Source organism: Colobus angolensis, unplaced genomic scaffold (genome assembly GCF_000951035.1).
Source record: "Colobus angolensis palliatus isolate OR3802 unplaced genomic scaffold, Cang.pa_1.0 Scaffold238, whole genome shotgun sequence".
Lineage (NCBI taxonomy): Eukaryota > Metazoa > Chordata > Mammalia > Primates > Cercopithecidae > Colobus > Colobus angolensis.
The window spans coordinates 1053372-1079397 of NW_012115577.1; the positions used below are offsets into that span (position 1 = coordinate 1053372).

General features: G+C 47.4%; 2 protein-coding genes across 3 annotated transcripts; one reads left to right on the forward strand and one right to left on the reverse strand.

Annotated features, from left to right (window-relative positions):
• Window positions 1–2507: 2507 nt before the first annotated feature.
• Window positions 2508–9536, reverse strand: PRR3 (proline rich 3). 2 transcript variants are annotated; one of them, XM_011945029.1, is made up of 4 exons: window positions 8779–9536; window positions 7985–8047; window positions 4102–4392; window positions 2508–3839 (listed from the first exon to the last, which is right to left on the reverse strand). In XM_011945029.1, the coding sequence occupies exons 1-4, from the start codon at window positions 8882–8884 to the stop codon at window positions 3733–3735; spliced, it is 567 nt and encodes a 188-aa protein (XP_011800419.1). In that variant the 5' UTR covers window positions 8885–9536; the 3' UTR covers window positions 2508–3732. The 2 variants fall into 2 exon arrangements, with proteins under 2 accessions (XP_011800419.1, XP_011800420.1); XM_011945030.1 differs by lacking the exon at window positions 7985–8047.
• Window positions 8493–25135, forward strand: GNL1 (guanine nucleotide binding protein-like 1). Its single transcript, XM_011945027.1, has 12 exons — window positions 8493–10116; window positions 10532–10697; window positions 11058–11194; window positions 11334–11485; window positions 11603–11674; window positions 12689–12896; window positions 13067–13162; window positions 13593–13787; window positions 19019–19197; window positions 19275–19437; window positions 19713–19853; window positions 20239–25135. Exons 1-12 carry the CDS (start codon window positions 10044–10046, stop codon window positions 20478–20480), a joined length of 1824 nt encoding a protein of 607 aa, XP_011800417.1. The 5' UTR covers window positions 8493–10043; the 3' UTR covers window positions 20481–25135.
• The last annotated feature ends 891 nt before the right edge of the window (window positions 25136–26026 follow it).

Consider the following 26026-nt stretch of genomic DNA (forward strand, 5'->3'; position numbering starts at 1 on the left):
CTCCTTGTCTGGCTTATCCTTGTCCTTCCTCACTTAGCCATTCAATGTCAGAGTTCCTCAAGGCTAAGTTCTGGGCCCTTCATCTACAGATTCCTCAGAGAGGTCTATCCTAGCCACCATGTCTTTTTTTTTTTTTTTGGAGATGGAGTCTCCCTCTGTCACCCAGGGTGGAGTGCATTGGTGTGATCTCGGCTAACTGCAACCTCTGCTTCCTGCGTTCAAGTCATTCTCCTGCCTCAGCCTCCCAAGTAGCTGGGATTATTGGAGACCATCATCATGCCCAGCTAATTGTTGTATTTTAGTAGAGACAGGATTTCACCATGTTGGCCAGGCTGGTCTCAAACTCCTGACCTCAGGTGATCTACCCGCCTCAGCCTCCCAGAGTGCTGGGATTACAGGCATAAGCCACCATGCCCAGCCACCATGTCTTGAGTAGCTCCCCAACTACTGTTTCTATTCAGTACCCCATTTATTTCCTTCATATGATTAATCTCAACCTGCAATTATATGTTTGTTTACTTTTAAGAAAAACAATCCCTGAGAATTGGGAATTGGCCTGACAATAACTAGCAGGCTTTGGTGTTGCTGGGAGCTGGCCTGTTGCCCATAGTTAGGCCCTGGTACTCTTGTTGAACATAAACTATCTCACAGAAAATCAGTGTCAAACAAGGTCATTCTGTGTTTGTGATGAAGTTAGACAAACTTCAAAATCTTGTCTAAGCACAAAAACACCAAACAGTTCCCTGTCAGCTAAAATGTACTGGCTTTTTTACCTTACAGCTTTAGTCGTATTTCGTTTCTCCCTCCTTCTAGATAAGATTAAGAAGTAGTCATAGAACAATTTTCTGCTTCTTTTGAAATCACCAAACACAAACCCTAACCTTGTCATTCCTAGCCCTCTTTTAGGGAGATAACCTCTGTAGAATTAATAAACTCAGCTTAAATGCTTGCCCATGAGTTGAGGAGCTGTAAGCTAACTTTTAAGAAGTTTCTTCTGGCCGGGCACAGTGGCTCACACCTGTAATCCCGGCACTTTGGGAGGCCGAGGTGGGCAGATCACAAGGTCAGGAGATAGAGACCATCCTGGCTAACATGGTGAAACCCCGTATCTACTAAAATCACAAAAAATTAGCCAAGTGTGGTGGTGGGCACCTGTAGTCCCAGCTACTTGGGAGGCTGAGGCAGGAGAATAGCGTGAACCTCGGAGGTGGAGCTTGCAGTGAGCTGAGATTGTGCCACTGAACTCCAGGCTGGGCGACAGGAGACTCTGTCTCAAAAAAAAAAAAAAAGGAAGTTTCTTCCCAGACAACTGGTGTTCTTGGCTCTTCCTCCATCCTGAGGCTTTGAACATGGATGAGAAAGCCAGAGCTTCACTTTGGACTGTGAATAGAAGTTTGTGGTTGTGAATCTAACAGTTGGGGGTTGAGGTTCTGAATACTCAGGGACCTTGTAATGGTGGCATTGTCACACATCTTGGAGTTTGATTGTCTACCTCTTGACCTGTGAGAGAAATAAACTTCTATCTTAAGACTTCTTTTTAAATGGCAGTTACATAAGCCAGAACTACCTGGAGAAATCTGATACTTTTGTTTTGACCTGTAATTTTCAAATGTCTACTTTTCTCCAACTCTACTACCCAAGTCTATGTCATCATCATGGCTCACTTGTACTACTGAAGTAGCCAGTAGCTTTCTAACTAACTTCCAGGTCCAAGGTGGGCCCTCTTCATACAAGCTGATTTTTTTGAAAAGCCAGCCTAAGCCATGATACTCCCATCTAAAATTCTTCAAAGGCTTCTGTTCTAAGAAAAGAGCCAAATCCTGATGTTCTCCAAGGCCCTGAGTGGTCTAACTCCTCTTTCTTCTGCATCATCTCCCACTGTCCCTAGGTTTCTTAGCTCCTTTTCCCCTAGGTCTTTTAGCTAAGACCTTTGCCTTGACTTCCCTTTCCCACCCCACCTCCTGTTTATCCTTCGGAGCTTGTCTCAATTGCATCTCCTTCCCCGACTCCCTTTATTACACAACTCCCTTTCACCCTTTCTTCTTCCCTGTCTTCTTCCCAGCACTTTTGGCAGGTTTAACTTTACATGCTATTTGTGGTTATGAGAAACCTGTCTTCCTTGTACATTTTAAATCCACTGGCTTTGGCTGTCAGTTATCTCTAGTGCTTAGTATATTGCCTGGCCCATAGGCACTCTGCAAATTGCTGCTGAAAGACTCTATCATTACCACTCCATAAACACAAACTCTGCCAAGTAAGATATTTAAAAATAACTCCGCGGACTCCTGGCCTTTCCTTTTTCTTACAAAACTTTGCCCTTGAACATAAGGCAGCTTGGTCTGGTTGATGCCTACAGGCCAATGGAACCTCCATGGGTTTTTTCAGCCTGGAAGAACCTTAAGCTTTGTCATTCCCCATCACTAATGTGTATGAACTAAAGAATGAGCTGACTCCACCAGGTGAAAACAGCTTCATCTGTACCTCCAGAGATGACTAGAACACAGGGATTAAAGAAAATGCTGGTTTCTACTGCATTTATTACTAATATAAAAAAATGTTAAAAAGAAAAAAAAACCAAAACACCTCATTCTCAGTTCTCCAACAACTCTCATCCCTTCCTCTTGCCAATACAACTCCTGACCTGTTTCCTCAGGGCCAGTTCAAAACTGAACCTGTTCACTGCTGTTTTCACAGAAAACAACCAGTGCCAGGGATGTAGGGGAAGAGGGTTGGAAGAAGGCGACAGTACTGTCCAGGTTCCACCCAAAGATAGGCAAGGTGGAGATTCACAGAATTCAAATGAAAGGACTGGTGGCCTCACAATGACATAGTCTAAATAAAATGGGCGGGAAGGGATCTAGGTAGGACAAAGCCATTGGAGGCTTTTTAAGACATCTCATGGGCCTGTGTCAGACCCAGAGTAACCAACAGGAGAAGAATGGGGAGGGCCAGGGAGGCAGTCTGATGGAAAGTTCACAATTCTTCCATGTTGGGAAGTGGGAAAGTCCAGAGGGCGTCAAGCGCCTCACTCGTTTTGGCAGGAAAACTTATTCTAGTGCTGGGAAGTCACAAAAATGCCACAGACACTGAGAGAGGCTACAAGGGGATGCACAGTTTCACAAAGCACTGTGATCATAGACCACGGCTGTGGGGATCATGCTACTGACAGAGAAACTACGAAATCCAAAAGCAGGGAGAGTGGCCTTTTAGGAAGTAACTCTGCACCAGTCACCCAAACTTGACCCCAGGTTAGACAACCTGGCTGAGTTTCACAAGCAGCTGACAACATTGGGGGTAGGGAATGTCACATAAAAAGGACTTAAAACAAGCAGCTAAAAGAAGGGAATGGTAGGAAACTGCTCCAGGGCTCTCAGGAATTGAGGGCAATACTGGGGAACAGGTGGACAGATGCACAAGAAACAGCACCAAAGAGGTTTCCTGTTCAGCAGTCATTTGATGATGGGAAAGAAGATCCAGGAGGCAACTTAAGGGAGCAAAGATGGGTCCCGAAGGCAAGTCTCTAAAGGCTGGATCAGAAGAAAGCACGTATACCGCGCACCAGTGACGCAACACAACTCTGGACCCCAAACTGGGGAGGTGGTGGATGGGGTGGGTGTGTCACTGACTGAGGGTGTTGGAAGAGCCTCACAGTAGCCATTACAGGGCTACAGAGAAATACATGGCTGCTAGGTCACAGAGAGCTCCTTCCAGCCTGGATGGGAAGGCACAGTCTCACAGAGGAGGTCCATTGACGCCTGGATGGTAGAAGGCACAGAGGTCCTCATATCGACAGTGACCCTTTTTGGCAAAATGTCGGCAGACAGGGCGGTCGGATTTGTCTGTGAACAAGTGAAAATTAAAGTTAAAAATTTGAGCAACAAAGAAAACAAATATGATGAAAAGCAGAGACAGAAGGAGAACTGATTTTCTACCCCCTACCATTTCCAGGTATTTTGGAATGGTAGTCTTTCTCCTGGGAGAAGTAACATTCAGGTCTACTTCTGCTTCAAAAGCAAAAAGGAAAGCCCAGAGAAGATCATGAATGATCTTCTGAAAATTAGGTCACTCTGGGAGTAATGGGCGTAACAAAATGGACCTCACCTTCCATAACCTGGGGGTCATCCTTGGGCGGGCAGGTATTCTTGATAAGAGACCAGCTTTTGAGCCTTCGAGGGTTTCTCTGTTCTTTGTGAAAGCTTCCCCTGGTGGGACCCCCATGACCTGGCCCCGGAAAAGGAGGTTCAATATTGACTCCCCACCAACCACGACCATATGGGCTAGACCTGGGGCCAAGGCCTCTCCGAATTGGGCCTCTACCCCAAGGAGGAGGTGGGAGACTCAGCAGTGGTGGAATCAGTGGTCCCCTTGATCCTGGAGGACCTCTGTGAAGAGCTGGAGAGAGAGAGAGAGAGAGAGAAAGACACAGAAAGGTGACCAATGGGCAGCTGAATCCTGATAAGCCCTGATTTAAAAAAAAATTATTGAAGAACAGCATACATAAAGACACACCAGTTTTAAGTGCACAACCCAATTATCACAAAGTAGACACACTTGAGTTTCCACCACCAGGTGAAGAGATAAAGCCTTATTAGCACCTCAAAAGATCCTCCCCTTGTGCCCCTTTCCCATTACCCACCCTCCTCCCCAAAGGTAACCACTATCCTGACACCATAGGTTAGTTTTTGCCTGTTTTTGAACTTCACAAAAATGGAATCATACAGTCTGCATTCTTTTATGTCTGGCTCCTTTCGCTCAACATCATGTTTGTGAGATTCATCCAGGTTGCCTGTAGCAGTAGTTCATTCATTTTCGTTGCAGTGTAGTCCCATTGCATGCATACACAACAACTTATTTATCCATTCTACTGATGATGGACATGTGGGTGGTATCCAGTTTGGGGCTATAACGAGAAATGCCACTATAAACATTTTTATACATGTTGTTACACATACGTATGCATTTCTGTTGAGTATATACATAGTAGAGGTATTGCTGTGTTATAAAGTATATGTTATACTCAAGTTTCACACATAATGCCAAATTTTTTTTCAAAGTGGTTATACCAATTTGCACTCTCACCAGCAGCTGTCCTATAGCCTTGACGACACTTGGAATTGTTAGATTTTTAAATTTTGCCATTCTGGTGAGTGTGAAAAGTGGTGGTTATTTTGTTTGGTTATTATTATTTATTTAATGAGAGAGTGGGTCTTGCCACAGTGCCCAGGCTGGTCTTGAACTCTTGGGTTCAAGTGATCCTCCCACCTTGGTCTCCTAAAGTGCTGGGATTACAGGCATGAGTCATCATGCCTCGTTTTGTTTGCTTTTTATTGTGGTAAAAAACACATAAAATTTACCATTTTAACTATTTTTAAGTGTACAGTTCAGTACTGTTATGTATATTCATATTGTTGTGAAACAGATCTCCAAGTTTTTGTTCGTTTGTTTTTTGAGATGGAGTTTCGCTCTGTCGCCCAGGCTGGAGTGCAGTGGCGCGATCTCGGCTCACTGCCACCTCCGCCTCCTGGGTTCAAGCGATTCTCCTGCCTCAGCCTCGTGAGTAGCTGGGATTACAGGTGCCCACCACCACACCTGGCTAATTTTTGTATTTTTAGTAGAGATAGGGTTTCACCATGTTGGCCAGGCTGGTCTCGAATTCCTGATCTCATGATCCGCCTGCCTTGGCCTCCCAAAGTGCTGGGATTACAGGTGTAAGCCACCGTGCCCGATCTCCAAAAGTTTCTTATCTTGCAAAACTGAAACTCTGTACCCATTAAACAAAACTCCCCTTCCTCTGTCTTCCTTCCCCCAGCATCTAGTAACGACCATTCTACTGTTTCTTTGAGTTTGAATTTATTTTTATTTTTTGTTTTGACAATCTCACTCTGTCATTCAGGCTGGAGTGCAGTGGTGCAGTCTCGACTCATTGCAACCTCTGCCTCCCAGGTTCAAGCAATTCTCATGCCTGAGCTACCTGAGTAGTTGGGATTACAGGTATGCACCACCATGCCCAGCTAGTTTTTCTATTTTTAGTAGAGAGGGGGTTTCGCCATTTTGGCCAGGCTGTTCTCGAACTCCTGACCTCAAGTGATCCACTTGCCTCGGCCTCCCAATGTGCTGGGATTACAGGTGTGAAGCATCATGCCTGGCCCCGAATTTGACTTTAGACACCTCAGATAAGTAGAATCATATACTATGTCTTTACTTAACATAAAGTCCTCAAAGTTCATCCATGTTGTAGTATGTGACAGCATTTTCTTCCTTTTAAGGCTGAATAATATTCCATTGTATGTACACGCCACATTTTGTTTATCCTTCCATCAGTGGACATGTGGGTTGCGTCCACCTCTTTGTTATTGTGAATACTGCTGCTATGAACATGAGTCTGCAAATATATCAAGACCCTGCTTTCCATTTTTTTTTTTTTTTTTTTGCTATACACCTGGAAGCAGGAGTTTTGGGGTAGTTCTATTTTTAATTTTTTTGTCATATGGTAGTTCTATTAGTTTCACCATTTTATAATCCCAGCAGCAGTACACAAGAGTTCTAATTTCAAAGTGGTATATTTTTATCTTGCATTTACTTGATGATTAATAATATTGAGTACTTGTTGATTTAGACCTTTAGTTCATTTACAGCTCCATTTTAATAAGGTGTCCTTTTTTTTTTTGTCAATTTTTCAAATGGCTTGTCTGGAAGAGTCCTTTATATATTATAGATACAGGATCTTTATTGGTTATATTTGTTGCAAATATCTTCTATTGTATGGCTTCCTGTTAATTTCTTAATTGTGTTATTTGGCAAGTTTATATTTTCTTTTCTTTTTTTTTGAGACAGTCTCACTCTATCACCCAGGCTAGAGTGCAGTGGTGCGATCTCGGCTAACTGCAACCTCCGCCTCCTGGTTCAAGTGATTCTCCTGCCTCAGCCTCCTGAGTAGCTGGGATTACAGGCGCACACCACCACATCCGGCTAATTTTTGTATTTTTTAGTAGAGATAGGGGTTTCACCATGTTGGTCAGTCTAGTCTTGAACTCCTGACCTCGTGATTCGCCCGCCTCGGCCTCCCAAAGTGCTGGGATTACAGGTGTGAGCCACTGTACCTGGCCACAAATTTATATTTTCTAACGGAGTTCAATTTATCAATCTTTCCTTTATGGTTAGTGTGTATACCTACATTTCTTGTCTGTTTAAGAACTCTTAGCTACTCTTAGAAAATACATTTACTTTCTAGAATAATTATTCTCTTACCTTTTATACTTAGATCTACAGTCCATTATACAATATGATTATGACTACAAGGTGAAATTCCATTTTTTAACATGAATATCCAATTGATCCAATATCATTTATTGAAAAGACCAACTTTCCAGTTCCATCTTCATCATAAATGAAGTGTCCACACATGTATCGGCCTGTTATTGGACTCTTTGGGACATAAGTCCTGTTGACTTATGTCTATCATTGTGTCCAAACCGCATCGTTGTAACTACTGTAGCTTTATAGTAAATCTTTTTTCCTTCTTGTTGTTCTTATAGACAGGATCTCACTATATTGCCCAGGTGGCCTCAAAAACTCCTGGGCTCAAAGGATCCTCCCACCTCAGCCTCCTGAGTAGCTGGGACCACAGCCATATGCTACCATGCCCAGCTTACAAATCTTGATATTCATAGTACGCCCTCCCACTTCAAGATTGTTTTGATAGTCTCTCACCTTGATATTTTGCATTTCCCTATAATAATGTGTATTTCCACAAAAACATTATGGGTGTTCTGACTTGGAATGCATGAAGTCTATACATCAGTTTGGGAAGAAGTGACATTTTTACAACATTGAGTTTTTCAGTCAGCAAATATACAACTTCTCTCCATTCATTTAGGGATGGAATCCCTGATCTTTTGATTTTTAAGTCCTTCCTGGGTTTTATCCCCTCCCTTGCTGTCTTATCCGCGACCTAATACAAGGATCAGGGCCCCTTCCTCCTCACCTGACTTAGGGTCGCCAGGTTTTCCATTGGCCATGGGGGGAGGGCCCAGAAGGCTGGGTGGTCCTAAGAGCAGACATGAAAATATGGTCATCAGAATGGATTAAAGGACTGATGATTCTGTTCTTAGGCGTTTTTCTTGTATTACTCATTTCTTAATTCAACCAGTAAAGTCAGGTATATTTTCAGCAGTCTTAGGAGTTCTCACCCCATCTATCTGCCCTTTTTTCTGCAAAGCTGTTTCAGGGTTTGCAAAAAGTAGATATTCAATCAAAGGGGATAATGCAGGAAAAGATACTGACAACGTTTTCTTTTCTTCACCGTACCGTCGCTATCCAAAACAACCTAAGTGTCTCCAGACATAAACCAATCCCTCACCTTAACTGCTGGCCAGTCAGTTCTCTTCTCCTTTCACTCGGCCAGAGGACTAGTTTAGAGAAAGCGGCACCTGTACCTTTTCAGTCAAAATCCGGATACAAACTGTCAACCCAGTCATCGCAATCTGCAACATCTCTACTGCCCCTTTCCCCTACTGTTCTGCGGCTGCGCAAAAGAGCTCTTTACTCTCTCCACCCCCGCCTTCTCCAGAAAGGTTTGGGGCCGTATTGAGGTTGACGGTTCCAGTAAGAGAACTCCTGGTTCAAGGCTCCATTTGGGACAGCCCTGCTGCCATCCCTACCCAGCGCGTGCGCCCTTCCTCCTTCCGTTACAGCCCCCTCCTTCGCACCTTATTAGCCCCTAGCCCTTCGCCCGGACGGGCTTGACAGGCATGTGCACATCCCTCCCTGACCCCTCACCGATGGGACTCCCATCCTCCTCATCTCCAGTCTCTTCCCGCTCGGGCAGTGGGGGTTGCTGCTGTGTCGGTGGCTGGTGCTGATTCTGCTTCTTTCGTTTCGGCATCGTGGCTGCTGCAATGGCTGCAGCGGGATTTGGAGGGTAGTGAGGAAGGGGTACGCGGGGATTCTGTTTCCGCTTCCGGGGGGTCGGTGGGCAGCAATGCCGAGGCTCCCACCATTCCACTTCCGGAAGGTTGCGGAGAACATCTGTGGCGGCCGCATTCTGGAGTAAACTGCCTCCCTCCGTCTCTGCCAGGCATGGCGGCAACCTCACACCTTCCCTTTGCTGCGTTTCTATAAATGCTTTGAAAAAATTCCTCTCTTCTTCCCTCGCTGGAAAACACCACAACCAGCTCCTCAGAGTGTGTCACAGAGTCAACAGGCTCTCGGGCCAGAAGGCCTGAGCAGAGGACTGTCGCACCGTAAGATCGCCACATCCGGTCCTCGGTTACTATGGTAACAGCTGCAGGCACAACTTTGTGCCCTTTGACCTCCCTCCAAAAGTCCTTGTCCCGCCTGGGTTTCCCTTCTCGCCAGCTTTTGCACTTCTGATCTGTAAACCTGCTCCTTATCATCGTTCCCACAAGGAATCTGGGTCCCAGCAGGTCGGCAGCCAGGACTCTTCAGACCGCCGCCCTCCCGTAAAGACCTCTGACCGTGCCCCCGGTGTAGCCCAGCAACTTGGCTTCATTCCCGGGACGCACAGTCTCGGCTTTCCACTAAGGTCAAGCCCGGGGGGTTGGGAGTGTAGCCACAGCGTGTCCACTCCCCCTCTCCCCAGGTAGTAGGCCCCGCCCTCCGCTCCGCCGCCCCCTCCAGGTGAGTGGTAGCTTCTCCCGGGAGCGCAAGGTAGTGATGACACGCGCTCCCCCTCCTCCGAACGCGAGTTGGTAGCGTCCGTGACGGAGTTAGCCTGGTCCTCCCACGCGCGCCTCCTTCCTCGCTGCCTGGGTGCTCTCTCGGTGCCACTGGCTCTCACGTGCCAGTAGCCCACCCCGCATCATCCTCTCGCCTCGCTCCTGGAGGGAAGTGACTGTGTATCTCCCCTGTCTGCCTTCCATCGCCGCCGCGGCGGCAATTCGGTCGGGCCCGCCCGCTGACGTCACCTGCTAGCTCCGCCTCCTCTAGGGTCCCGGGCCCCTGCGGCGGGGACTGCCCCGGGGGGCAGTCAGTTGAGGCGGCAGGAGCTCGGCGGAGGGCGGGCCAGGTGACTGGTCCGGGCCATGCCGAGGAAGAAGCCCTTCAGCGTGAAGCAGAAGAAGAAGCAGTTGCAGGACAAACGGGAGCGGAAGAGAGGTCAGTGCGGGAGCTGGAGGAGGAGGCGGGGCTCGGGCTTCCGCACAGCTGGAAGGAGGGGTGTGCCCGCTGCACCTCTGGGGGTCGTGGAAGGGGGTCGTGGGACCGCGCCAACCCTCGAGGCCTATCGCGGAGGGGATCTCCCACCCCACCCCCCCACATCTGGAAGGGGTGGGGAAGGATGGAGAGTTGGGGGAGGGGAATCCCTCCAGCTCGCACGGGGCGCCGTCCCCGCTGCTCCGTGGAGGAGTGATTCCTCCCCACGCACATCCGGGAGGGTCCCGAATAGGGTGGCTGGGAGGACGGAGCGTCGGAAGAAGTTGAGTGGGATGAAGGAGAGTCAGACTGGTGGGGGAGAGGGTCTTATGGCCCCTGAGAGCTGGCCAGCACTGGCGTCACCGGCCCCTCCCCGCAGGGCTTCAAGATGGGCTGCGCTCCAGTTCCAACAGCCGCAGCGGGAGCCGGGAGCGGCGAGAGGAACAGACCGACACCTCGGACGGAGAGTCTGTGACCCATCATATCCGCAGGCTTAACCAGCAGCCTTCTCAGGGGCTGGGTCCACGAGGCTACGACCCAAATCGGTGAGGGTGGGAGGGGGCGCTGGTCCCGGCTTTCCCGCCTACCCGGAAGTCAGAGCTTTGGGGGAAAGCGGGCTGCTACTGGTGAAGACGGTGGGCCTGGGATGCCACAGTTCTCCGCTAGCCACGCGGCTCCCCAGTGCGGGCCACAATCTTGCTTTCCAGAGGGGCTGGAGAGAGTTGGGCTTCTAGAAGGAGGAGGCTGAGTATTGCCTGAAAGAAGGACTTGGGGGGAAGGCTGACTTGAGAGAGGAGACTTGAACGACGAGAGAATGCTTTGCGAAGTTGATTGTCCAAGAGGGGAGAAAATAGGAGTTTGTGGCCACAGGATTGCGCTGAATGTCTCGGTCCCTGTTCCCTTAGATACCGACTGCATTTTGAGAGAGACAGCAGAGAGGAGGTAGAGAGGAGAAAGAGAGCAGCCCGGGAGCAAGTTCTACAGCCGGTCAGTGCTGAGGTGTTGGAGCTGGACATCCGGGAGGTCTATCAGCCTGGCTCAGGTGAGTGAGAGCAAGACAAGTATTGGGCTGGGGAAGGAGTTTGGAAAGGTAAGAGCCGAGTGTGAGGATGGAGGCATCTGGGATGTACTCTTGAATCCTGAAAATTCCCTCACACTTGGACTTTTTCCTGATTTCCCAGTACTGGACTTTCCTCGACGTCCTCCTTGGAGCTATGAGATGTCCAAGGAGCAACTAATGAGCCAAGAGGAACGGAGCTTCCAAGAGTATCTTGGGAAGATTCATGGGGCTTACTCCTCTGAGAAACTCAGCTACTTTGAGCACAATCTGGAGGTGACAGTGTACTCTAGGGACAGGAGTGGGGCATAGTGACCAATGGTCAAATTGGCTTGGGATCAGGCTTGAGAGGGACTCTGTGTTCAGGTTCTCATCCTGATCTTATCTTTTTAGACATGGAGGCAGCTGTGGCGGGTGTTAGAGATGTCTGACATCGTCCTGCTTATCACTGATATCCGACATCCAGTGAGTACGAGGAATAAGGGTGGGCAAGGAGGAGGAGGGAGAAAGGTTTTTCAGGGGCAAAGGTCAGAGGCAAGAGTTGGGAGACAGAGAGGTATCTATCTTCCTGTCTTTCTGACCTCTGCCTAGTGCTGATGTCTGCAGTTAGGAACTCAGTTTTTTATTCTCTCTATGGCCTGTCACTCCTCCCTTGGCCAACTCACTCTCCTCTTCAAAACAGCTATGTCCTATCCTTTAACTCATCACAGTTAGACCAACAGAAAATCCAAGTGTGGAGCTCCAGGGATCCTATGAATGCAACAGGGGGCTTCCTCCTGCCCAGCCCAAAGATGCCCTTTCTTCCTTATCTCATTTCTCTAGTACTGCTGCATCAGTTGCTACAGAACCCACCTGGAATCGTAGAGTAGTAGTTAAGGCTGTAGACTGCTGCTGGACTGCCTTGTGTGAATCCTAGCTCTGCAACTTCACTCTTGTCCTCCAGTGGGAGAAAGGGAGGTCTGTGAGGACCGTTTAGGTTGGAGGTCCTTAACAGTGTGTACACACACACATGTACTGACACATACATCATGTGCAAATCAATATACACAGGCATGTTTGCACACATGTTCACAGTCACATTGTTAACGCACGAACATGCACACATGTGCATGTACTTGCATGTGTACACACTTATATAGTTGTGCGCACACAAAAGCAGACTAATTGTTACCCTAACCCCCATCCCTATTTCCGATCCCAGCCTTTACCTCAGTGTGCTAAGTGATGCTGTTTCCTTGTCTTGTTTTGGGTTCATTTCCATCTCTAATCATGACCTATAGGAAGCCCCCTGAGACTCAGAAATATTACTAACCCCTGTTTTGTCTTCCTTTTTCAGTTTGGCTGGTTTATAGTTTTTAGCCCAGAATCTGCTACCACCAGGGCCTTGTCTCTGAGCTATGCCTGCTAAGTGGAGAGCTGGAGGCAGAGAACTCTGGGTTGACTTTTCACTGCTCCATCTTCTTATCAACCCTGTCCTAGGTTGTGAATTTCCCGCCAGCACTTTATGAGTATGTGACTGGAGAACTTGGGCTGGCCCTGGTGCTGGTTTTGAACAAGGTGGATTTGGCCCCGCCAGCTCTTGTGGTTGCCTGGAAGCATTATTTCCATCAACAGTATCCCCAGCTCCATGTCGTTCTTTTCACCTCTTTCCCTCGGGACCCCCGCACCCCACAGGACCCTAGTAGTGGTGAGTGGGCAATGAGAGAGGGCAGCTTGGGAGAGGTGAGTTGGCAGGGGACAAAGGGGAGAACAGAGAGGCTTGTTGATAAGGGGGCACCTGGTCTTGGGCCTAAGGGTGGTGGGAGAGATGAGAGGCCTAAGCCCGTGTGCCAATCCTTTCGTGCCTTCTGATCTCAGTCTTGAAGAAGAGTCGGAGGCGGGGGAGAGGATGGACTCGGGCACTGGGGCCAGAGCAGTTGCTGAGAGCCTGTGAAGCCATCACTGTGGGGAAAGGTATGTGGCCCTTAGAGGAGGGCTGTAGGAGGCAATGAGGGAGACCCAAGACACAGAATCATTTTGCTCACCTTTCCTGAAGCCACCCGCTGTATGATGGAGATGTGCAAGAGGCCAGGGGAAGGGACAGAATTAAGGAGCAGACTGACCTAGTGGGACAAGAGGCAGCAGGTAGTCAGGAGCCTCAGTGGCTTGCTACCTTTAGCCTTCCCAGTACTTTTCAGAAGCTCAGAGAAATGTGCATGATTCCAGGGAGGGTGGGGTCAAGTGACTTTTGGGAGATTCTCTGACCTGCTCTTGTTCAGGTTGGCACTGTACAACTCCAGAGGGTGCCAGTTACATAATCTGTGCAGGCTGCAAGGCACAGTATGTGCCATCATACACAGCAGCCCTGGGGAGGACCTCTTTAATCTTCTCCTTCTTTGAGCAGTAGACTTGAGCAGCTGGCGGGAGAAGATTGCTCGGGATGTAGCGGGGGCCACCTGGGGTAATGGCTCCGGGGAGGAGGAGGAAGAGGACGATGGCCCAGCAGTCTTGGTGGAGCAGCAGACTGATTCAGCAATGGAGCCAACTGGCCCAACCCGAGAGCGCTACAAGGATGGGGTGGTGACCATCGGCTGTGTGGGTAAGGAAGTGGCAGCTTGTGCGTGGTGGCCTCCGAGGAGGTACAGAGTTTTCATATTTGGAAAAGAGAGAGGGTGATCACGTTTCATTAGGCCCCAGGGTGTCTGAGGGGTGATCTCTGCCAGTGGCTGTGGGCAAGGCAGAAGAAGCATCTGCTGCAGTGGAAGGATCATTGACAGCCTGGGTTAAATTCAACCTCTTCTCAGCTGTGAGGTCTTGAGCAAGTGATTTTGCTACTCTGAGTCTTAGTTACTTTGATTTTTTTTTAAAAAAGGCCATTGATACCTGATTAAAAGAATGGATGTGGGCCATTTGTGAGAGCTCATGCCTATAGTCCCAGTGCTTTGGGAGGCTGAGGTGGGAGGATTGCTTGAGACCAGGAGCTCAAGACCAGTCTGGGCAACATAGTGAAACCCCATCTTTACAAAAGATAAAAAAAAATAGCCAAACGTGGTGGTGTGTGCCTGTAGTCCATGTTACTTCAGGGGCTGAGGCAGGAGGATCACTTAGCCCAGGAGTTCAAGGCTGCAGTGAGCTGTGATTGTGCCACTGCACTCCAGCCTGGCTGACAGAGTGAGACCCTGTCTTTAAAAAGAATGGATGTGAGAAATGACGGGAATAGCGTTGAGAGAGCCTAAGAATATCTGACAAATAGTGATAACAGTAATAACAATTATTATTGTTAAAACTTAGTGTTTATATGGTGCTTACTATGTAACAGGCACTGTTTTAAGTGGTTTATATAAACTGTTTGAATTGTAGTAATTAGTCTGTAGTACAGTGATCATCAAATCATAGTAGGAGCTCAGCAAGTATTAGTTTTCTTCTAGGTTTTAACCCTTTAAGTTTGTTGCCAAGGAGAATCTCCTCTTAAGGGCTTTGTCTCAGCTCACAGTGGAGGAAAAAGGAATGTATCATTAGGACCCAGGGCCTGTCTTCATTTAGGGTAGGAGAGGTAAGAAGAGACCTTGGACAAGTTGTGGTATCTGAGGTGATATTGGAACCAAAAAGGGCCCAACCCAGAAGAAATTAGGGAATGTAGGGTACGTAGTTGGACTCCTTGGAAGTGCCCTGACTTATCTCTTAGTGTCCTTTTTGTCTTTGGAAGAACCTGCCTCATTGCTCCTCTTTCCAGTCATTTCACCTGGCTGTCCCTTCCCTGACTTCTGATCCTAGGCTCCCCCTCACAAGGAGCCTCTATTCCCTCTCTTAGCAGGCTCTGCTCTAGCTGGTCTCTATTCCAGGTGGTGTGAGAGGGAGTTTGCTGTGGCACAGGCACCTCTGAGTTTGGATTTCCTTCCAGCTCTCATTCATTTACCCATTCAACAAATATGTACTGACCGCTTACCAGGTGCCAGATATTCTAGGGATGGGACATACTGCTGTGAAAATGGCAGAAAGGTCTGTACATTCATGGAGCTTATTTTCTTGTGAGTAAATAGGTTTTGTGATCCGAAATCATGTAGGGGCAGTGAAGGCAATAAAGCAATGAAAGGGGATAGAGAGTGACTGAGAGGAGAGGTGCTCAGGGAAAACCTCCCTGAGGAGAGAACTGGTTGATGAGATGAAGTGAGCCATTCAGAACTGTGGGGAAAGGGTCTTGAGGAAGGAATGGGCTTGGAGATTCTAGGACCAGCAAGAGTGCCTGGAGGATTGAAGTATGGGAGCCAGGATAGAGTATTGGGAATGAGGTCAGCAAGATCACCAGGGCCCACATCATGTAGAGCCCTGAGGCTGTGACAGCCATTTTGGATTTTATTCCAAGTCTCATGAGAAGCCAAGGGTAGCTTTTGAACAGCAAAATGATAGATTTGATTTTGTTTCTTAAAAGTATACCTCCTGAGTAGAGAATAAATGATGGGGGGTGGGCAAGAAAGGGAGCAGAGAGGGCAGTTGAGGCTATTTCAGTAATCTAGGAGAGAAATTAGAGTTGCTTAGAGTAGGATGCTGGAGCTGGAGGTGTTGAGACAGGGCCAGAAGCATGATATATTTTGAAGGTAGAGAAAATGAGATTGCTAATGGTTTGCGGTTGGCACATGAAGGAAAGTGAGGATAAAGAAGGACTTCCAGGTTTTTGTCTTGAGCAACTGGAAATACTGAGATGGGAAGACTTGGGGAGAAGCAGATTTGAAGGCTTTGGGGAGGAGAGGGGAATCAGAAATTAAATTTCAGATTCTTTTTAAATGTCCCTAGTGAAGATGTTGAATAGGCAGTGGGCAAGTAGTCAGCAGCTTAGGGGAGAGAAGAGGACAGAAATTTGAGTTTGGGAAGGATTTAAATTTGGGGAGCCATTGATGGATATATGTGGTATTTAAAACCATGGGATTAGGCTGGGCACAGTGGCTCACGCCTATAATCCCAGCCCTTTGGGAGGCGGAGGCAGGTGAATCACCTGAGGCCAGGTGTTTGAGACCAGCCTGGCCAACATGGCGAAACCCTGTCTCTACCAAAAAATACAAAAAATTAACTGTGCGTGGTGGTGCATGCCTGTAGTCCCAGCTACTCAGGAGGGTGAGACAGGATAATTGCTTGAATCCTGGAGGCGGAGGTTACAGTGAGCCAAGATCATGCCACTGCACTCCAGCTTGGGCAACAGAGCGAGACTTTGTCTCAAAAAAAAAAAAAAAAGCCATGAAATTGGATGAGATGTAGGAGAGAAAGGAAATAGGTGGAGAAGAGGAGGTCAAGGATTGAGCCTTAGGACAAGCCAGCATTTAGTTGGGCAAAGGAGAGTGAGAAGGAGGAAAACCAAGGGAGTGTCCCAGAAGTCAAATGAAGAAGGTGTTTGAGGAGGAAAGGAGGGATCAGCTGTGTCAACTGTTGCTGACAGGCCAAGTGAGAGAACAGAGACCTGCTCAGCGGGCTTGGCAATGTGAAGATCCATAGTTTCAGTGGGGCGGAGAAGCCAAATTGGAGTGGGACCATGAGAGGAGGTGCAACAACTTCACATAAAGTTATGTGAAAGGAGCCTGACACGGTAGCATCCATACTGCACAATTTCAGTTGTATCAAGTTTGAAAGCTGCAAAATAAAGCTGCATTGTTGAGAGATACACAGGTCATAAACTAGAGAGAAATGTAAGGAGTGGATTCTCTTAAAAGGATAAAGCTCACATGTGTAGAGGGAGAGGATTATGATCAAGAAGGATGAATGGAGGCCGGGTGCGGTGGCTCATGCCTGTAATCCCAGCACTTTGGGAGGCTGAGGCAGGCGGATTGCTTGAGGTCAGGAGTTTGAGACCAGCCTGGCCAACATGGCAAAACCCTACCTCTACTAAAAATACAAAAAATTAGCCGGGCATGGAACCGTACGCCTGTGGTCTGAGCTACTCAGGAGGTTGAGGCATGAGAATCGCTTGAACCTGGGAGGATGAGGTTACCGTAAGCCAACATCTTACCACTGCACTCCAGCCTGGGCAAAGGAGTGAGACTCTGTCTCAAAAACAAAAGTAAAAACAAAATAAGGAAAGATGGAACATGTGGTCACACACTGGGTGGTGTCGGGTTCATCAGGCTGCACATATATGTTCTGTGCTTTTTTTTTTTTTTTTTTTTTGAGATGGGGTCCCGCTCTGTCACCCAGGCTGGAATGCAATGGCCAGATCTCAGCTCACTGCAAGCTCCGCCTCCCGAGTTTACGCCATTCTCCTGCCTCAGCCTCCCGAGTAGCTGGGACTACAGGCGCCTGCCACCTCGCTCGGCTAGTTTTTTTTTTGTATTTTTTAGTAGAGAAGGGGTTTCACCATGTTAGCCAGGATGATCTTGATCTCCTGACCTCGTGATCCGCCCATCTCAGCCTCCCAAAGTGCTGGGATTACAGGCTTGAGCCACCGCGCCCAGCCTTCTGTGCATTTTTGTGTATGTTATAGTTTACAGTTACAAAGAAGATAGCAGGAAGAAGTGGTGAAAAGTAGCTAAGTCTTTTAAGGAGTTTTCCTGCAAAGCGGACAGAGAAATGGGTCTGGTGGTGGTCGTCAAAGGAGAACTTTTTTCTCCCTCCTTCCGTCTCTCCCTCCTAGATACTTCCATGTGTTGTAAAGATTGAGCACAGTGGTACATCTTTTCTTAGCCACAGTCAGCTCCCCAGGAGCAGTGTTGAATGGGCAGAACTGGATTTTATAGGGTTGGGATTTTTGCCAGGTGAGTAAAATAGAGGGGAGAGGTGGGACCAGGGAGTTCCAGGTTTCTGAACGGGCCTGGCTGAGGAGCTGGATCATGAAATCTGAGTCAAGTAAGAAGAAAATTGAGGACACGAGTTGGGTATTGCATAGTGTTACTGTGTTAAGGTCAGGGGTCAAGGACTTACTGGAATGGAGGAACCAGAGTAAGTGAGCTGGAAAGATGAGTTGTCAGGGCAGAGAGGGGTGCTTGGAATTGAGGCTTTGGAGCTGTGAAGTGACAAGATGCAGGTATTACCACGGGAATGGGCATCTGAGGTGGGGTAAAGGAGATGCTCTGTGGAAGGGAGATAAAGGCATTGAAGTCAGCCAGGAATACAAAAACTGGTAGTGGTTTTGAGCAGAGTGGCAGTGAGTCCCAAGGCTTCCAGTTTTCTCCCTGGACAAGTCATCGTAATTATTATTATTTTTTTCAAGATAAGAGTTTCCCTCTTGTTGCCCAGGCTGGAATGCAGTGGTGCAGTCTCGGCTCACTGCAACCTCCGCCTCCTGGGTTCAAATGGTTCTCCTGTCTCAGCCTCCCAAGTAGCTGCGATTACAGGTGCCCACCAGCACACTCAGCTAATTTTTGTATTTTTAGTAGAGATGGGATTTCACCATGTTGGCCAGGCTGGTCTTGAACTCCTGACCTCAGGTGATCCACCCACCTTGGCTTCCCAGAGTGCTGAGATTACAAGCGTGAGCCACTGTGCCAGGCCAAGTCATGGTAATTATGAGATGTGGATCACTGGTACTGGGTACTTACTGTACTGCAGGCACTGACCCACACAAGTTGTATTGGTTATCTCATTTAATCCTGACCACCCTAAGGTAGGGAGGCGTCTGTACTCTAAAATGAAGAAGCAGAGGCTCAGAAAGTTAGTTGCCCTGACATCACAAAGCTGGTAAGTGGAAGGGCCAGGATTTAACCCTGGGAGCCCAGAGCATGATTTATATTCTGCAATACCATTTCCTTAATTTCTGAGCCTTAGTTCCCCTTTTACCTATAGGTATAGCACCAAGTCCCACCACAGAGTAAAAACCTGTTAAACATTAAATTTCCTTGCCTTCCTCAGGTTTCCCTAATGTGGGAAAGTCCTCGCTGATCAATGGGCTGGTGGGGCGGAAAGTCGTGAGTGTCTCCAGAACTCCGGGCCATACCCGATACTTTCAGACCTACTTTCTTACCCCCTCCGTGAAGCTCTGTGACTGCCCGGGCCTCATCTTCCCATCTCTTCTGCCTAGGCAGTTGCAGGTATGAGGGGGAGGGTGGGTAAGGGAAAGAGAGAAGGTGGGACATTGAGGAAGGTACTGAGTGCTCATTTCCCTCAGGTTCTGGCAGGGATCTACCCCATCGCCCAGATCCAGGAACCCTACACTGCTGTGGGCTACCTGGCCTCCCGAATTCCTGTGCAGGCCCTGCTCCACTTGCGCCACCCAGAGGCTGAGGACCCCTCAGCGGAACACCCCTGGTGTGCCTGGGACATCTGTGAAGGTGAGTTCCATGTGCCTGGCTTCACCCCACCTGGTTTCAACTGCTCTTCCTTACCTGCCTCGCCTTTTACCCTTCCCTGTCTCCTTTCCTCTCCTCAGAGATTCTGCCATTGATGAAGCTGCTGTCCACTCACCCCTAGATTTTTGTTGCATAGCCAGTAAGATCTCTGGCCTGGAATGTTTTGGGGAAAACTGGAAGGACTGTGTTACAGGAGTGGGAATATAACTGGTATCTGGTTAATGCCTTCTCTTTCCATTATTCTTTTCTCCCTCCAGCCTGGGCAGAGAAACGTGGTTACAAGACAGCCAAGGCGGCTCGGAATGATGTGTACAGAGCAGCCAACAGTCTCTTGCGGCTGGCAGTGGACGGCCGCCTCAGCCTGTGTTTTCATCCCCCAGGCTACAGTGAACAGAAAGGTCAGAGCCCAAATATTCTTCCCTAGTCCCCTGCTATGGTATAGGTAAAAGGGTGTGGGCTTTGTGGCCAGAGAGCGAGAGGGTCAAACCTGGATTCTGTACCTGCTGGCTAGCTCTGTAACTTAACATCTGAGATGTTTTCTGATCTGCAAACTGGGGGTAATAATTGACCTTTAGCATGGTGATTGTAACTATTGAAGTTGATGTGCACAAAGCTTCTGTTCAGCAATCTGCACATAGGAAGTTGAATGAATGGATGAATGAATGAATGCCAGCAGCTATAAAGATTATTGTTATTCCTAGTCTTTGCCTCTTCCCCATCTTTCTCTGGCTTGAGTTCCTTGCTCAAAACTCTCCTCCATTTTTTCTTGTTTTGGTTCCCCAGGCACCTGGGAGTCCCATCCAGAGACCACGGAGCTGGTGGTTTTGCAGGGCAGGGTGGGGCCAGCAGGTGACGAGGAGGAGGAGGAAGAGGAAGAGCTGAGCAGCTCCTGTGAGGAGGAGGGAGAGGAGGACCGGGATGCGGATGAGGAGGGAGAAGGGGATGAGGACACCCCAACCTCAGCTCCAGGGTCCAGTTTGGCTGGCCGAAACCCTTATGCCCTGCTGGGTGAGGATGAGTGCTGAGTTCCTCGCCCAGTGCCATCTTCCCACCCAATGTCTTTGCTTTTGGACTGACCTGGGGGTATCTCCCCTCTGCCACCCCAATTGTGAATAAAGATTGTTTGCTTTGTAGCCCCTTCCCCAGATGAACTGAGGTGAGAGCGGCTGTTCCAGGCTAACAGCTGTGGGAGGCTTCTCTCCTCTTCTCCCTTCTTTTTTCATGCATTCTCTTTGCAAGGGAAAGTTCTCTTAGGAGTTTGTTTAGTAGGTTTTCAGTCTCTGAAACCTGCTTGCTCTACCCACTCTCCCACTCTGCACTTTAGGAATCCCATTATCTACATGGGGAGGGGAGGTCTAAATCCAGCTCCCTTTTGGAGTTTGTGCCATTCTCCGATTTGAGCAGCAGCCCTGTGCGCCCCCTGCTGCCAGATCTGGTCATTCCAGGAGCTTCTGGGAGAAGCAACAGTAAGAGAGGAAGTGTCCCAAGCTGATGTCTCTAAATGAGATTTTTACAGGAATTGTTCCAATTCAGCAAATATTTATTGAGGGTCTATTGTGTGTCTTGACCTCTGCTGAGCACCAAGCATATAAGGATGTACCACTGAAGCCTGGCCATGATCAAAACCCCACCTTCAGGCACCCAAGTTTTTGGATTAAGAAGGGTAAATGATGTTCTGCAAATCCTGGGGGCTCATGCAGTATAATTCTAGGTCTTCATGTTGATATAAATTTTTAGTTAAGGCAAAACGCTTGTGAAAATGTCGATTTAATGTGTACGAGTAGAGTTTTAATTGCGAACAACTAGCGTGCACATTTATGATTTGAGCAGAACAGCCCTTTAAGTACAGTGTTAAGTTTCATTATTTAAAAGCCTGGTAGCTGCGAGTATATGAGGTACATAGGGGTGGGCACAGAACCAGCCTCCTGAATTCCATTTACTCTGGTTTGGAGGGGGAACAAAGATGACCCAGTGCGGGGTCAGAGCTAGAACCTAGCAGGTGGCCAGAATCATTTTAGGGTTTCACCTCAGCATTGCAGCAGAGATCAACTCTCTCGTGAGTCGGGGCACCTTAGGCCTTGCTGTATATCCCTTTGTTAAGCCAGCAACTAGACTCCTAGATTTAATTCTTTTAGAAATGGAAGAGTGAGCTTTGTTTTACTGACTGCCAGTGTTGTCTATATTGGATGATAGCAAAAAGTGTAGTTTGACAGGTTGACCACCAGATGGAGGAGTGAAAAGTACTAGACTCCTTTTTGCTCTAAAGCAGATCCTTTCAGGATCTGAGTCACTGGGCAGTTTCTCCAATGTGAGCAGACAGACCCTGTTAACCAGGGAGCAAAGGAAAGTATATTTAAAGAGGCCGAGGTGTTTGGCCACATATTCCTTTATGTTCATCTCCATTGGTCTCAGTGAGGACATAACCCCTGGAATTCACTCCAGTGCAAAGTTTAAATACTACCAGCATGATACGTACTTGGAGGTTTCCCAAAATGTGCTAGACAAGAGAAAAGGTCCCAGCTGAGAGAAAAATCCACCTGTCTCCCATCTGGGGCTCTTTACCCTCACTGATAGAAAAGGAAAAGGGGCCCAAGCTAAGCTTACTTTGAGGATTCATGATGTTCAGAGATGCTCAGGGGACTTCTCTGCTCTGTCCTCTGGTAAGGACATTGGATTCATTTCCTCAAAATGTGGAGAGAAAGGAGAAAAATCAATTCTATTTGTACCTCTGCTGCTTGTGCTGTTTATCTTCGCTTGTCTTTTTCCACCTCAAGGGTTTCATCGGGGGCATTTGGGAGAGTCTAGGGGTGGGGATGAAGAGTTGATTGGGAGCTGAGGAGGGGGGGGGTTTATGCTGAAGACCTGGCAGGAGGCGACTCCTGACACCCCCACAGGGCTAGACTAAAACCTCTTACTAGGCCTCTATCAGTGACTTGCTGACTCTGTAGGATAATAGCAACAGGAAAAGAACTGAGGGACCTGCAGATCAGGATGAATAGGGTCCCAACACCAGTGCGGAGGCTGAGGTTAGAACTGACTACAAAGACACAGGAAACCAAGGGCCCAGTCTCCACTCCACGCTGAAATACCCTTGTCTTCGCACCCTCTTGTCTGGGTCATGTCTACTACGTGAATACTTGACTATGGAGGTCTGGGGCTCTGGTGGCTTCCATAGCTGGCTAGTCTCTTGATGGAGAGAAAGCAAGGCTTCTCTCATCCGTGCCGGAATCTCACTTACTTGTCAACTTCCAAGTTTCCCTTTTTCCAGATGGGATTCTAGTCCTGGTTCTGGAACAGGGTAGCTGTGTGTGGTCCAGGATAGTTCAGTTATATGGGCCTTTGTTCACTTATTATAATCATTGATACAGTCAACAAAAATTGGTTGAAAGCAATATATGCCAAACATTTGTCCCTGAGTTTTGGGACAATACCAAAATTGAATAAGGCAATATCCTACCCTCAAGGAATAGAAAGGAGGAATAGAATAATAATAATACAATAGCTCTATAGCAGTATGTAAACTATAAAAGCATTATGTTACATGTATCTATTGAACTGTCATAACTGAATAAGGTGGTTAGTACCATAATTACCCCAAGGATTCATTCACTCAGAACATTTGTTGAGCAATTACTATCTGCCTGTCACTTCCAAGTGGTGAGATAGAAATGGTTCTTTGTGGAGCTCACAATTTATTGGAGAATGGAAATGGACAATTACCAAAAAAAAATGTGATAAGTTCTGGGAGAAGGGTGGTGGTACAGGATCCAGTGGGGTAGTGGTGGCTCCATATAGGAGGGACCTTGGGATAGTGATCAGGAAGGAGTAGGGGACAGGACGAGAAGCTGCATTAGTATATGAAGTTATGTCAGACTGCCAAAACAAAACAAACACTAAAAATCAGTAGTCCATGGTAAAGAATTGCTGTAGGAACAGCCAGTAGGGGGGTTAAACTGGTGTTGGTGAATCAGGGGAAGCCTCCTAGAGGAACAGATGTCTGTGCTGAGGCCAAATGCTGGGCAGGAGTTAGCCAGACAGAGGGAAATAGCATTCTGGGCAGAGGAGGCAGCAAAGGCAAGGAACATGACAACTTTGGAAGACTGTAACTTGTTCAGAGGCAGAGGGTGCAAAGGAGAAATGAGGAAAGGTGAAGCTGGAGAGGTGGGCTTGGTCCAGCTCTTGCTGGGCCTTTTTAGCCATGTTAAAGATTCAGACTTTATCCAGAGAAACATTGAACTTTAAGCCTAAGACTGAAAAGGTGAGAATTGTGCCTTAGAAAGAGCACTATAATTGCAGTGTGGAGACTGGTTTGGAAAGGGAAGAAATCAGACGCTTTTACAGCCATCCCAGGGGGAGAGAATGAATACTAGCATTAGGGTAATGGAAGATGGAAAGAAGAAAAATGGTTTTATGGGTTGCTTAGGAGATAGAAATGACATGTCTTGGGATTGTTTTGCCATGTAGGGGAGAGAGACACGTCAAGAGTATACATCCTGTTTCTGACTTGGCAACTGGGTGTGTCATGGGTCTGTTTCCTGAGACAGTTGTCTACAGCCATACCACCGTGAGCGCCCTGGATCTCATCTGAGACAGTTTATGCAAATGCAGCTTGGGGAAAGAGAGGTGGCTGGAAACAGATTTGGGCATCATCGACATATAGGTGTGGGGAGCAGAGAAGGCTGAGGAAGAAAGCAGGAAACATAAAAAGGAGAGCAGGGAAAGGATCCAGTGAGACAGGAAAAAGCTAGTAACATGGTGTGATGAAGCTAGAGGAGGAAGGAAGGAAGGGCGGTGTGGAATGCTGCTGATGGCTGTGATGGGTGGTGGCACGGAGAATGAAGAATATCCACCAGCAACGAGAGGGGCCTCCATGGTCTTGGTGGGAGCATTTCTTTGGAGAGGTGGAATCAGAGGCCCCAGATGTCAGGGGGTTAAGGAATAATTTGGAGGAAAAGAGTAAAGGCAGTGGAGGTGAGGAGAGAATTTTCAAAATGGCAGTGATTGCAATGAAAGAAAAAAATGCAGGGAGTAGAGTATATGCAGTTGAAGTTTTTTAGTTTGGAGTGTGTTAACATGATGTTAGGAAGAAGGATCAAGTGGAGGAGAAAGGTGAAAATGCGGGAAGGTGGGGCTTAGTGATGGAACAAGCCTTGGGGACAGGTGAGCGTGGTACTGAGAGTCCCAGTGAGGGGAGTGCCCTCAGGCAGGCGCCCGTGGCTTCTGTCACAGGAGGGAACAGCGCTGACATTCAGCTGGTTCGCACTGGTACGGCTCAACCAGTTGTTAAAACATGTCTGTTCCAGTGTCAGTAATATACGAGTAACTGCAATAAGCAGTAAAAATTATAAATTCTAATACAAACTCAGTTCAAGCTAATTAGGAGATCGCCACAACCATTGGTAAATGGACTTCCCGCTGCATTTGTGAAGCTTTGCAGCGCTATCTGCCGGTGTCGTGCATAACTGCAGGCTGAGAGGCTGCTTTGCGCCTTCATCTTGAAGCACTCTGAAATTGCCTGTTTAAATTACCTTGGAATCGTGGAGTTGCTACTGCTTCTGAATAGTTTGATTTTATTGTTAGTGCATTGTCGTTCTTGTGTCAATAGCAAATTTCAGTGTTTTAATATTTACAAATACAAAAATTTTTAATAAAATATTAAAGCCAAACTTGAATGAAGAGACAACAAAATTTGGATATGTTTCTTTATGTGCCTTTTGAAATATCATAAATGAGAATCTTTTGATTCCTCAGGAGAACAAAGAAGAAATATTAATGAGCTGAAGCCTGGAATGTTTTCTGTTACTGTGTAAAAATCAGAATAATATGGAAATTGTTTGCAACTTATTTTGAAAAATTTCTAACGTAGAAAAAGAACAATAAACACCCAAATACTGAAAGATTCAACACATTCTACATTTTGCCATATTCGCCTTACTAGTTTTTACCAGCTTCTGTATTCATCGATTTTTCTACTTACCCATTTTTTTATTGTCATTGCCTTTTATTTTTAAAAATTTTAACCTTTAATTGTAAATTGGCAAATTATAGTTGTATATATTTATGGAGTACAAAGTGATGTTATGATTCATGAATTACACTGTGGGATGATTAAATCAATCTCATTAACATCTATCACTTTTTTCTTTTCTTTTTTTTTGAGACGGAGTTTAGCTCTTGTTGCCCAGGCTGGAGTGCAATGGTGCAATCTCGGCTCACTGCAACTTCCACCTCCTGGGTTCAAGTGATTCTTCTGCCTCAGCCTCCCAAGTAGCTGGGATTACAGGCATCCGCCACCACGCCTGGCTAATTTTTTGTGTTTTAGTAGAGGTGGGGTTTCACCATGTTGGCAAGGCTGGTCTCGAACTCCTGACCTCAGGTGGTCCACCCACCGCTGCCTCCCAAAGTGCTAGGATTACAGGTGTGAGCCACTGCGCCTGGCCCAACATCTATCACTTTTAAATACTTACTTTTTTTGTGGTGAGAATGTTTGAAATTAGGCCGGGCGCGGTGGCTCAAGCCTGTAATCCTAGCACTTTGGGAGGCCGAGACGGGCGGATCACGAGGTCAGGAG